Source organism: Galleria mellonella, unplaced genomic scaffold (genome assembly GCF_026898425.1).
Source record: "Galleria mellonella isolate WM207_F2 unplaced genomic scaffold, CSIRO_AGI_GalMel_v1 utg99, whole genome shotgun sequence".
NCBI classification, from domain to species: Eukaryota; Metazoa; Arthropoda; class Insecta; order Lepidoptera; family Pyralidae; genus Galleria; species Galleria mellonella.
This window is the reverse complement of record NW_026442184.1, coordinates 3,193,892-3,208,349: the sequence shown is the minus strand read 5'-3', so window position 1 is coordinate 3,208,349 and position 14,458 is coordinate 3,193,892. Positions and strand designations below refer to the sequence as shown.

General features: G+C 33.8%; 1 protein-coding gene across 1 annotated transcript in view; it reads right to left on the bottom strand.

Annotated features, from left to right (window-relative positions):
- The window catches only part of LOC113521408 (uncharacterized), a 138,186-nt gene that overhangs the window by 105,579 nt on the left and 18,149 nt on the right, over nt 1-14,458 (bottom strand). The window contains exon 2 of the mRNA XM_031912729.2: nt 10,552-11,326. Coding sequence (XP_031768589.2) covers nt 10,552-11,286 — 735 coding nt within the window. The 5' untranslated portion in view covers nt 11,287-11,326. The remainder of the gene's footprint in view (nt 1-10,551; nt 11,327-14,458) is intronic.

The following is a 14,458-nucleotide window of genomic DNA, read 5'->3' as shown; positions in this document are numbered from 1 at the left end:
TTTTACAATTGGCAGAGATCGCTCTCGTGTTGATCTCAGATTAATTTTGTCACGATTGATGCTACTGTTTTTCTTTTGCGTTACTAAACGCAAGTAACGTAAAGACGTTTCTGCATTCCAAATTTAAATATTTTAAAGTCTATTTATTAATGTCAGGTAGTCGCTTTTTAATCGTTTTAAAATAAGAATGTATTATGGTTTCTTCAGAGTTGCCGACGCGTACGTGACGACATCAAATAGGCTGTATAATGTAATAAATAAATAAGTATACTTGTTTGTTACCTACTAGAATAAAAAAAAGAATTATTATTAGTCAACTAGCTGTATCTTGCGGCGTTGCTCGCTTAAATAAGAATATAAACTATTCTATGTGTTAACATATGACGATATATATATACGTACATATTGATTTTGTCAGTGTTAAGTCCTTAATTTTTTTTACGTAGCTAACTTACCTACCTTGTAATATCTGAGATCTAATGTAAAACCAAGTCCGTACATAGATATTGAATAAGTTAATCGACTTAATTACTTCCATAAGTATCTATCCAACAAATCCGCCGTAAAACCTAATTAGTTAACTAACAAACTTTATAGTTCTATATTCATATCAATTTTAGACTTCTTTATTTCTTTAATAAATAGAATTACTTTGCCATCGCAATACAAATATTTAACCGACTTCAGTAAAGGAGGATGTTCTATGTTCGACTATATATATATTTTTGTATTTTACCAGAGGGACACTTTGTACAAAAGTCGCTTGCTTGGGTACCTCTGTCCCATTCGTGTTTCAACCGTGAAGCAGTTGTGTTTGCATGGCTGTTTTTCGGTTTGAAGGGTGGGATATGGCGTGAATTTACTGGGTACAGAGGAATAACACTTGAGTCCTCAGGAATGGCAACACATGGGCGGTTTCATGGGTGAAACAGTATACTCTGTTATGTCCATGGTACTGCTCATGTCTATAAGCGACGGTTACCACTTTTCATCAAGTGGGCCGTCAGCTTGTCATTCTAAGTTGTATATAAAAAAAAAATGTCCAATCGATTACTCCGTCAATTGTGGACGGATTTTAAAATTCATTTTTTTTTTTTACATAAACATTTATTATATGATATAGGTAGATGAGTACTAACAAATAATTCCGGTGGTGGAAAGTAGCTAGTTTACCTCTACAATAACCTATAAACTGAATACATTAAATAACAAAAACAAACGACAGTTCGTTATTCATAGCTCAATTATAATTATTTATGTCAAAGTTGACTTGACGCACGTGTTTTCATCAATATTAGCCGACCAGTTTTTGGTCCGACAGGAGTAAACCCAAATAAAACACGTGAACGAAACCGGCATTATTTACATATTAAACAAATAAAAAGTATTCGATTATACTGATAATATGTGGGTACATTTTATATGCAAAAAACCGCATCTTTAATCACGACCGAAGACATTAATGAATAGACTCGGTGAACACCGAGATATTTCGTAGGCACATATACATCTTATTAATATAACAAAACTAGCTGACTCCGCGTACTTCATACCGCCTAACAGTCGATTCTTTAATTTTTTTTTTTTTTTTATATTTATTCTGCTATTCGGGACGCCAAGTCAGAAAAAAGAAAGTTAATAACTCAACAAATACATTAGGTATGTCAAAAAATAAAAAATATAAAACACACCGTGCTACGTCACTCAATTGTTTTGCCTTCCCGGAACCTCTCCACTAACACTTGAGAACTTTATTGTATGGTATTAAAGTTCAAATTGACTTTTAAGTATTATTACGAATCGTTTGTTTTGAGAGTATTGAAAAGTGTTGTTTTTAGACTTTTTCAGGTAATTTATTAAAAATTTTCTCTCCGTAAGAACCATACTCGTACTTCAAGGAATAATATAAGATTTGCGCTTAGCAACACATTCTGCGATTCATTTTTATATTATAGATAATAGCTATATTAAGAAATTTGTATACATTAAAAATTTTAACTAGAATATAAATAAAAACTAATATCCTAATGTCCTTGGGGTGGTTTTGTCAATAGTTACCATGCGAAGTCCACTGCTAAACAGAGGGCCTACCATGAAATATTTTCCGAAATTTTGGGGACAAACGAAATAGAAATTTGATGTTAAAATTACATAATACATGTATGTATAATACGTATAATACATAATACATACGTTTAAAGTTATTAAAAATATTAAAATATCGTTCCTCTGGACTATTAGGATAGGATTTATGATGAATGAAACGTTCATTTACTGGGTCTTTAACGAACAAAAACACGAAATTGAGCCCGAAAATTCGGAATTTCATTTCATGGTAGGCCCCCAGACCTCCACCTCATAGCAGCAGTGCATGGGTTTCGTTTGTTTTTACATTTTTCTTTTCATTATTCTGTAATAATATGCCTCCACTTTAGAGAGATTTTGCCAATAGTTGCCATGCTTACGAATGGAAACGGCAATTAGGTTTTGATGTTTCAAGGGGGACGCTGCTGCCCATCTTTCGATAATTAAATTCCCTTAGTCACCTCTTACGATACCCACGAGAAAAGAAAAAGTGTCCATTCTAAGTCGAGACCGCACGGCGAAAAATTAAATTAGGGAATTTAATGAGAGAAATTGAAGCCAAAACAATACTTTTTAAAATTTTGTCTGTCTGTATGAAACTGTAAATAATGAACACGTACAAAAAGACTACCTACTCCATTATACATGTTTAAAATACATAAACAGTTAATTTTATCTCAACATGTTTTATCTGTAAGTATACACATAATAGAATTATGAATAAACAATGTCTATACATAAAAGATATTTGAGAAAAACTAATATGACGGACTTAATAAGATTTTTTTTTATAACACGGGGTAAACGGGCATGCGTCTCACGTGATGGTAAGTGTCACAACATCAAAGATATTGCAGGTGTGCTGCCGGCCTTTTAAAAAGGAATATGATCTTTTCTAGAAAATTATGATGTCGTATCGGTTCGGAAATACTGCTGGAAGTTAATTCCTAAGAATGGTTGTGCGAGGAAGAAAGTGCCATGAAAAACGCACGGTGGAAAACCGCCACTCGTCTAGATGGTTGGGATGAAACTTTAGTTTGTGGCAGGTTGAATTAAATTAAAGCCGAAGCAACATTTTTTTAACTTATATGTATCACACAGAAACTATTATACCGAATTGAACTTGATTTTCATATGTTCCTGAAGGTCTAAGTTAAAATACTTTACTTTTCTCCGTCGAAAATTTGCCTAAAAAAGATCGCTTTTTGCGATAAGGACGCCCATTGCTTTCTAAGTGTAATCTTTTCTCGTAATTGTTTGTATTTATAACAAATTTACCACTGTAATCGTTTGGAGGAAACAATAAAGTGTCTAAATCTATCTATCTAAAATCTGACGTATGTTTTGTCTTCGATATACCATCTGAAAACGATTACCTCTTTCCAAAATCCACGCCTACAAAGTTGCAGGTAAATGTTGCTATCTATCTATCTATCCTATTTAAGAGCCGCGCTCTTATCGGTGGTGAGCTCTTGCCACTCACTGCGATTTTCAGCGAGTCTCTTCACCTCTTGATACGACACGACACCAACTCCTTCCTTGATCTGCCTGATGTAACTGTGTCTTGGTCTCCCTTTTCCACTACTTCCTTCAGTTCGTCATGTCGTATCAAGTGTCCTAACATTTTTTTCCTTCTGTTCAAATGTTGGTATCAATAAATATTTTAGAACACGGAATCATGTTTACACTTAACTTTTACTTCGCAAATGGCATATTTTACTACGTAAGGAAAATTTCTTGACAGTTACAAAATTAATACCTGGTATTGCAGGCGTTCATAGGCTTAGGTAACTGCTTACCATCAGGTGAGCCATATGCTTGTTCGCCACTTTAATGGTATAAAAAAAGCTAAAGTCATGGACGCTGTTAAAAAATCAGTCTACGACACTGATCTGAAATGATTTTACACGATGACTGTAGCGGGTCACTGACCTATCTCAAATTCGAAGTCAATAACGGTCCTGGCACATGTATGTATGTATTGGAGTGATTTGCATTAAAAACGACTAACAAAGAATGGTCGCGGAACGTTTTGACACGGTTTCAAAAATATACATCACAGATAACTCATTCATCGGTGTTTGTATTAAAAAAAAATGTAGGTTATAAATTGGTAACCAGTTACCGTTCTGTGACCGCCCGGTTTATTATCTTTGAAGCAATGATAATCTTTAAAATAATATTAATAAACAAACATATCCTTAATAATATTATAAATGTGAAAATGAGTTTGATTGTTGCCTTATAGCGCTTGTACGTCTTAACCAATCAATATGAAATTTGATTTACGAGTACTATATGGAATGAAGAAAATTATAGGCTACTTTTTATGCCAGTAAGTAAACATATCCCAATCACGGTGCGGGTAACGTCGCAGATATAAGCTAATAATAAATAAACTCACTTTTTAAGTAACTTTTAAAAGAAGAAAGGTCTAGATTTTTCTCTAATTTATTTTATACCCAGCCAGTGGCCAGTACCGAACCGAATTAGATAATTCTTTTTTCAAACGACTGGTTTTACTCCCATTTTGGTTCCGTGATCATTATGTCACATTTGTTTAAGATACTTTATTAAACACTAACATTATATATTTTAAAGGTTTTGATTCATACAGTATGAAAGAATTATCTATATTTACATAATTACTCAAGGTCATGTGATATATATATATATATATATATATACCGATTTTTTGACTCATACACCAATCGGATATGAATCATCGTATATATTTGAAATTCATTCATCATTAATTCATCAACAAATTCATACATACATAAATATCTGTCAGCCTGTCTTCCATAACAATTTTCATAAATTCATTTTGTGAAAACATGTTACTTTACATCTAAATTATTCTAAACTAATTCACAAATCCGAAAAATCTTTATAAAATTAAAATGAAATCGGGGCCAATACAGTAACTTTACGAATAAAAACGAATCATATATAAATATGTCGCAATTCGAGAAGATATCAGAATTATACGCGTATACAGCTAAAGTGTAATTTATCAAAAGAATTATTAACATTGGTTTTCAGAATTAACGAACATATCTCTCATGACACATAGAAATAATACAGGCGCATTCAACTTTTTGAAGTCACTTGAAAAATCTTGACACATTGAATATATTTTCATCAATAGTAACGTAAAATAAACAGTTTCTAAATTTGAAAAATCGTATCAATAATGGTCCATCCGATTGGAAAATTATCATAACGCCATATTACATATTACGATAGGTAGGAGAAAATCGATAGATCACCTAAGATCACGCTTCCTTAGGCGTTACCATAAAAATATTTTTCTTGTGCCATCATATACTATAACCAGATATGGTCATTGATCAATAACATCTAGACAGAGTGTCTGCCTATAAATACAGTGGTACCTCAATGTACGAGTGCCCTAATATTTTTTTTTATACCACTGAGGTGGCAAACAAGCATACGGCCCACCTGATGGTAAGTGGTTACCGTAGCCTATAATACACGAGTGTTTTGAGATACGAGTCGCTGAGCAAGCGACATTTTGCTTTGAGATGAGAACAAGATTTGAGATACGAGCAATTATGAACACACTCCACCGCTGCATACGACCCCAATATGCGGGGTGGTAGTGAGTCCCACGTCAGACTAACACATAACAAAAACAATTGAGGTGGTTTTATGGGAATACGAATTAATGGCATTTAAATTAATTTTAATGGGAAAAATTGCTTTGAGATACGAGCAATTTGACATACGAGCAAGGTTTAAACTTGTATGTCGAGGTACTACTGCATTTCAACAAAAACAGCCAACTTCTTCCAAATGAGCGCTAATTGCATTAATCTTGTATTTGATGACTTGAATTATAAACCGTAATTTATTTCTATTCATTACAAGTACATTATCTATACTAGTTTGAGTAATAAACCTCTAAACATATATGTAAACTTTCACATTTACAATCTTGGTAAAATTTCGTATAATATGTCTATACTTTGGCTTAAGGCGTAACATGGAAAGCTGCCTCTATTTAGAAAATTCTACCAGACTGCTACGACCAAAATTTATTTTATTCTTAAGTATTTATGCAAATCAACGTATACGTATACATATCACTGTCAAATCAGACCTCAAAAACAGAGGGTCTACCAAAATCAAATTCTAAATTTTCTGACTCAATTCGATGTTTTCACTCATACCAAAATAGGTCCTGTAAATGGAGCTAAACATTTTGTTCATCATAAATACTACCATAAAAATCCAAAGGAACAATATTTTAACAATTTTAATCAAACAATATGTATTCTGTAATTTTAACATCAAATTTGTGTTTCGTTCGGCCCTGAAATTTCGAAAAACATGTCATGGTAGACCCTCAATGTCTACCAGTGTTCTCTATAGAATGCCAGACCCATATCACTGTTTTTTTTTACGAAATGAAAATGTAATGGTAACCCGCCTGCGCTATCGGTATACGCTGGCAGGGCACCATTGAGTGATGCTACATGTGAATGAAGTCAAGTCAGTTGGCTCATCGTACTTAATACACTAGGAATTAACGACGATGGTTTCCAGGAGCAAGGAAGTCGACAGGTTATATTGCTAATAATTAGATCTAAATTCCTGTTACTAACAATCCCTTCCTCCCCTATATCACTGTAGATTGACTACAAGAGATATTTTATAGAAATAAATTCTTGTTCACATTGAAGTCTGAGATGTCATATTTATAGATCACAGCATGGTATCGTAAGCTTTTAGCGTCACGATATAATAAGAAACCAAAGTATATTATTGCTTTTAATTTTCCGCAATAATATCACGGACATGCACGGCAATTTAAAAACGTATCCATAGAATTGCATACACTTTACTTTTCTATTATATCGTGACGATATAATCCTACGATATAGTACCGTGTTACGGTAAACTGTTAAAGCGCTCTATAATTTAATGCTGCTTTTTAGAGTCCAATATTATAAAATTGTAATGTCAACAACTTCAGAAGTCACTGAACACTCTTGAACTCAATAAAGTTAAAAGTTTAACCGCGATCATAATATTTAATACTATAATAACATGTTACATTACTGTATTTCCTTGAACGGACTTTATAGCTATTATAAAAGAACCAAATATGTCTATAGTATCTACAAACCTACAAAACGCTTAAGAAACCTTACCCTTGCACGGTGAACCTCGTTCGGCATTGTGATAACTTAATTACCAATCAATTACTGATAAGGAAAACAATCCTAGGTCAAATAACAGTACACTGATAAGTTGCTTTGGCTTAGATAAAACTATGACTACACTGGCTAGTCCATTGCTTCACTTGCACACAGAAAAATCCACTAGAACATTATTACAACGCGAAGGACTCCTAACCCGCTCGATAGGGGTTCAAGTGCATTGCGTTCGTGCGTCTGCGCCGGTCGCATACCGCTGGCGAAATGTCACTGTCGTGCGTGCGCGAGTTTCCTACTTTACAACAAAAAAGTCTTCATTCAATTTGAAAATGGAATTCCGTGTCCGTATTCCGTGTTGTTCCTCATTCCGTGGAGGCTGAATGAATGAAAAGTCAACGGAGCGTGCCTAGTAACCGATAGTATGTTTTTGTTTACAATAGCAACGAATTTGGGTTGCAATCATTATTCGCGTTACATACTACCTAAAGACTGTTCCCGTATTATATTGTTTCAAAGATATAAGTGGATATAAGTATTTACCAGAGGGAGACTTTGATACTGCTCCTGTCTATAAGCGATGGTTATCACTCTCCATGAGATGGACCGTCAGCTTGGTTGCCATTCTAAGTTGTATAAAAAAAAAATAGCAACACCTAAATTCACCTAATTTACCTAAACTCCATTATTTGTCACGATTATTACTCATCGTGAGGATATTATTAATACAGACTCTAAAAATCATAGGTATAGTTACAGTAACTAACTACAAAAATTACATTATATTACGAAAAACGGACTTCAATCATGGACACACACACACACACTGACGTATCAGTATGTGCCTGTACACATACCTATGTATAACGAAACCTTTCGTAGACATATTAACTGAAAAATTTAAATCTAGAACGCGGAATCGTATCTTTACATCGCAAAGAAAAATGGCAGATAAATCATCCTGAAACTAATACGAGAACAACAAGAGAGTAAACCTTACAATTTATTTTTTATGAAATTTAGAATAACAAACAAGCTGACGGGCCACCTGATAAATAGTGTCGCCTATAGATATGAACAGTGCCATGGACATAACAGAGCATACTGTTTCGTCCATGATACCCCCCATACGTTGCCATTCCTGAGGACTAAGGAATTAAACTACATTTGTGAAGGTGGGCCGACTGATCTGTTATTATCCCTCACTGGGTGCTCCACCATCATTCATCGATGACTTGTTTTGATTTTTTATTGTTATGATGTCATATTTTTTATGTATATGGTCGACACAGTATATTATCATTACAAATTTCATAAAAATCTTATGATCTTGAATGAATACATGTATAATAATAAGTTCTATAACAATAACTTTTATTTTGATAAATACGACCAACCGTGTATAAATAAACAATAATAATTATATGAATATATACATTTTTTTACAGAGCAAGATGGGAAGAAAACTTCAAATGTATAAAAAACTAAATATAACATGGGAAGCATTAAAATAACACTTGAAAATTTTGTTTTAAAGAATGGCAAAACATTACGTACAACAAGTAGGTATGTTATTCATGGAACAATGTCGCGTCGCGATATATTGTTATTAGTTTTGATTAAGTATTTATACAGTTGCCTCAAATGCCAAAAACATGTATTGAAATTTAAATATGCAATGTCTGCGTGTTATGTACATTTCGAAATATTTATTTATATACAAAAACATTTAAGAAAACTATTTTTCATTTTATGTTTAAAATGTCTAGCTGATTATATATTCCGCAAACAGTTTGTGATAGCGGAAAATTGTGCAATATTTGCTGTCATTTTACAATTGTGACTTAAAAGCGATTAGCGAGGTAATGATGGTGCTGTCTCTTTAGAGCGATTTAAGAACTAAAATTATAATTGTTAATTGGTCTTATTTATTGCCACTTAATCGCTATCGGCACTGTTTGTCACAGAAAATGCTTCAGACCTATTTAGCAATTAGAAGGCAATCCTGCTATATGATACTATTTTTGTGCAGTATTTATTTGCAATCTTTTCTAGACATTTAGCATTTTTTTAATGGGTGAAAATGGATTGGTAACCCCGCCCGCGCTATTGATATTCACCGACGAGGCACCAGTGGAAGATGGTGAGAATGAATGCAAGTTAGTTGGCTCAGCATGATGAATTTGACAAGAAATAAACATGATGGTTTCCAGAGGGAACCGCGTGGAGGTCAACCTGAGAGGGTATATTGCCAGTAATGGGGCTATTAGACCCCATTACTAACAACCCCTTTCCCCCCTGAGACATTTGGCATTAGGAGGCAACACCTTCACACGAGTAGTAGTGATGATCCTGATATAACATTAATCAAAGTAGAGATGTAAAAAGTCACGATGATTTAATTACATATACTTAATCAACATTTTCTTTACGACTTGAAGATTCATTCACGCATACCATAGACTACAGTCAGTACTACAAATTATCCCAAATGAACGCATCTTCACCAAAATCTTACGTACACGTATTAAACTAGAAAAGTATCTCTACGCTAATTGAGTAACAAAATAGAAATATTCTCAACTTATTTTGTATATTAAGTATAACGTTTAAACATTACTAATTTCCAACGGAACAAATAACAGCACCACCTTTTACTTTGTAAAGCAAAATAATGATTCACTTTTAGTTCACTATATTCAAGTATGCCGACCGTTTGCTTGTTTACAATCTCTTTTACATACTTCTTGTGAAAATACCACTGCATACCGTCGATATACACTTAGATGATGTAATAATATAGAACTAGTATAATATAGTTCATTTCTTACTGTACTGTCGATAATAATAGTGGCCAACAAAAGCCGACATCATTCATGAAATCAGTATGTGAATCCATACTGATTTCATGACAGGGGAGAAAGCCCATTTATGTCAATTGCAAAAAAAGCAAGTATTTATTTAGAATCTACAAATCGCTTTATCTTAGATAAGCGCGTTAAATTAGAAACTACTTCCCTTTAAAGTTAAATAACCAAAAAGATGGTTTGGGCCCAAATTTATGGACATTGATGCGACTCTAGATGCCCTTAGAAACTATCCCTTCTAAATAACAACTACTACTGTGTGAGTGTATATGATGTACTCTGAGAACGTGTTACATCCACGACAAGTGAATATCTGGTGCCATGTCACTTTCTAGTTATTATCCATATTGATTTATTACTAGCAATTATTATTATTCAATGCAATTAATAGAAGTTAAAATTAAACCAAGTCTTACCTTGTCGCTGTCTGTTGGTAACGTCCCGTAGCCGTACCAGCTTCTAGCCGCTCTGAGTCTTGGCTCCTCCTTAGGCGATAAGAGACCACTGCCCCATCTTACAAGACCCTCCGCTACAGCAGCAACACTAGGTGTACTTGGGCTGCCATTAGGAGAACTAGGGGAGACCAGCCCTTTTTCGGCTACAGGGGGCAATGTAGGTCGGGCGCAACCCGTTCGCCTCTCATATATCCTCTTACATGGCTCATCTGAATCAGTCTCCAATAACCCCTTCTTGTCGCTTCCTCTTTTCACCTCTGATCCGCCAACTCTCTTAACATCCTGATTAGCGGGTCTTTTAGGATCAGAATCTCTCCTCTTTGCACTTTCATTAGATTCTTGCCGACATAATAAAGCCTTCTTCAAACTCTCACTCGAATCATTCTTTGTAATTTGGCCTTTCTTCTCAGCCTCTTTAATCTTGTTATCATCTTTGGAAAGAAGTGCTCGTTTTAAGCTATCAGTGGAGTCTTGCTTATGGATTAGTTTACGAGGACATTCTGTATTGAGGGAATCTGTCGTTTTAGATATAAGAAGTTTCGGGTAGTCGTATGGGACGTGGTCATTTGGAGGGTTTAATTCGAGGGAGCGTCTGTTCTTCCTCTTATCCGCCGGTGCTATTTGGGCTTTAACCGGAAGTAAACGACGCGGCAATAGGCTGCGGTGGTCAGCGAGAGGCGATTCTGGTCGAAACATGGTGGGCAGCGACGCTACACTGCCGCTGACTCCAACTCGCCTGCAACAAAACACGAGAACTTATAATCTAATTTTATGTAAGTGTTATGGTTTTATTGAAATAAATTTTTATTCATTCATTTTTTTTTTATTCAGAACTATTACACTTCATGTTAACAATGATGAATTAATTTTAAAGTCGTGAAGATTATTTGAGTCAATTAATTCTAGCTACAGTTCAAAAGGTCAATGGGAAAATTGTTCACGATGGCTTTATAATACATAGTTCAAGATAGACACTAATGTTTTACCAGTTATTATTCTGTCAGAATGAAAAGCTGGACGTAGAAGTGCAGTACGACTGTAATTACTTTAATGGCTATTTACACATCTCGTTAGTTTACGGAACGGAACAATCAGGTATATTTCCATTACATCTTGTGATTGTTTCTATTAGAATCACGTAACACAGATATGCCACGGCACGATATAATATCAATAATTTAATATTTATACATATTCTAGAACTGAGAGTATCGTGAGAAATGTACAAACAGAGATATCGTCTATACGTCACTATGTATACTTTTATAATCAGGGTTATCGAAGAGTGAAATGTCGAGATAGGAAAATGACATTCGGGATCACGGAATTAGAGGTCCGTATCATTAGTGATGATTATAACAAAGTAACCGTCCGTGTGGTCCCGGCATAGAATAGGCCAGCCATTCCCTTCCTATGGGTGTCATAAGAGACGACTAAGGGAGGGCGAGTAATGATCAGCATCGTCCCTCTTAAAACATCTTTAAAGCCTAACTGCCAATCCAAGCGTGGCAACTACTGGCAAAACCCTCCCAAGGGAGAGGGTTTTGTTCAGCAGTGGACGGTTAAAGGCTGGTAAGTAGATGATAATAACAAAGTAAAATATATAACAAATCTCTGCTAGGTACAAAATATGAGTACACCTATTAGTTTATATGTATTAGCTGTTAGCTAGAGAATTACAGGCTTTCATTTCGTATTTTCCTTCTCTTGCACTAGTATACTATTGTCTTTGTTGGTGTGAGGGTTTAATATACTGCTTCACCTTCCGATAGTAGTTAATTCGTTCCCTGCATAATACAAATTCATAAGTACGAGTATGTGAGTTTGTTTCGATTTGAGTGGAATCTAATATAAAAATATGTATCATCATTTCAACCGTTAATCGTCCACCGCTGAACATAGGATTCCCCCTAAAAGGGAGTTTTGCCAATAGTTGCCACGCTTAGCAGGCGGGTTGGCTTTGAGTACAGTAAGTATCTTAAGAGAAACACTGAAAGCTTTGTATGTACAAATTCCACCTATGCGAAGCCGTAGTATATATATATATATATATATATATATATATATATATATATATATATATATATATATATAGAAAACACAATTTATATATATATATATATATGTATATATATATATATATATATATATATAACAAATATAGAAAACACAATTTTAATTATATATTAGATTTCTATTATAAGGATAACTGTTTATAGATATCTATATATATATATATATATATATATATATATATATATATATATATATATATATATATATATATATATATATATATATATATATATATATATATAAAATTGAAAAACTATTTCTTGGTAACGTGATGTTAAAAGAATCCCTTCTGCCAGACTACATTCAATTGTACGTCCTCTGTGATGGCTTCACAAACGCACTAGTAATCATTGTGGTATATAATTATACAAATCAACAGACAGATGGTACAGTAGTTTCTATAATGAACTTCCGCAAAGAAACAACTGATATGAATAATAGCGCGCCACTTAGGTAATCAGCGTCTGAGAACATTCCTCACGATTAGTATTGTTACATTATTCGAGTTTTGTTCCTTGAAAGAGGATACGTTTATTAACACTTCTCTATGTATCTCTCTATATATTATAAACTAGACATGGGTAATATGGATTTATTTTTTTACAACACAGGGGGCAAACGAGCATGCAGTTCACCTGGTGGTAAGTGACTACCGCCGCCCATGATCACCCACCACACTAACTGCGTACAGATAGTACAGGCGGGGTTACCAATCCATTTTCATCCATAAAAATCATGTTCAATAAAAATAAAGAACCTGAATCTATTTGTCATAACTTGTTTCGTGTGTACAAGCCATTTGTCGACCCTTGACTCATCCCTCAGACAATATACGGTTTATCTGATTATGATAGGTTATTTAGGCCTTCCCAGAAGCTGCATCCTTCCAATATCATATTCTGTGCCTATTTCGTCATTCTTTCATCCTTATCTGTATATTAATACGTGAAGCAAAAACTTGGTACTCCTTTTTACGAAACCTGCGTGCACGGAGTATAAAATTTGACACACTTATAGTTTGTATAGAGAAGGAGTGCAGAATACTAATATTTTTTTTAATTATGCATAAAAATACATTAAGAGACTACCGACTAAACCGTCTTTCAAAAAAAGCGTTAACGCACACTTTTTATTTTTATCCGAGCAGTAAGTACTTTATATTATTCTCAATTCCGTGTATAATATAGTATATGTCATATATGTGTAAGTATATTTGTTATTTATATATATTTATTCGTTTATATTTGTAATTTTAGTACGTATGTATATCAATAATTAGTAGTACCGCATTCGAGTATTCTGACACTTCCCTATGGTTGACTGGGAGAGAATGCTTTTAGCATTAAGTCCGCCATGTACACATATTTGTAAATGAATAAATAAATAAATAAATAAATAAATACATGAAATCAATAAAAAAAAGTCGTTTAAAATTTTTAAGCTTGTAAAATAAACCTATGGCTCACTACACGTTTTGGGATACTGTAAGTGTAGTGAGTAATTTGTAAATAAATAAAATAAATAAATTACACACACTACCAATATGACGCACACACACATTGTATATACTCTTTTATTTACTGTTAAAGTCTGTAGTCGAATTGGGAATAGATCAATATTTATTTATCTTTAATATTATTTGTTTATAGTCTCACTTAATGTCAAACATAACCATAATAAATTCATTAAATACAAGACATATTATGATCGGATTTCGACCTTTGGGCGACCACTAGTTATCTACAAAGATTCCAACAGAAAAGACCACTTTTCGTGAATTGCTGTAGGAACA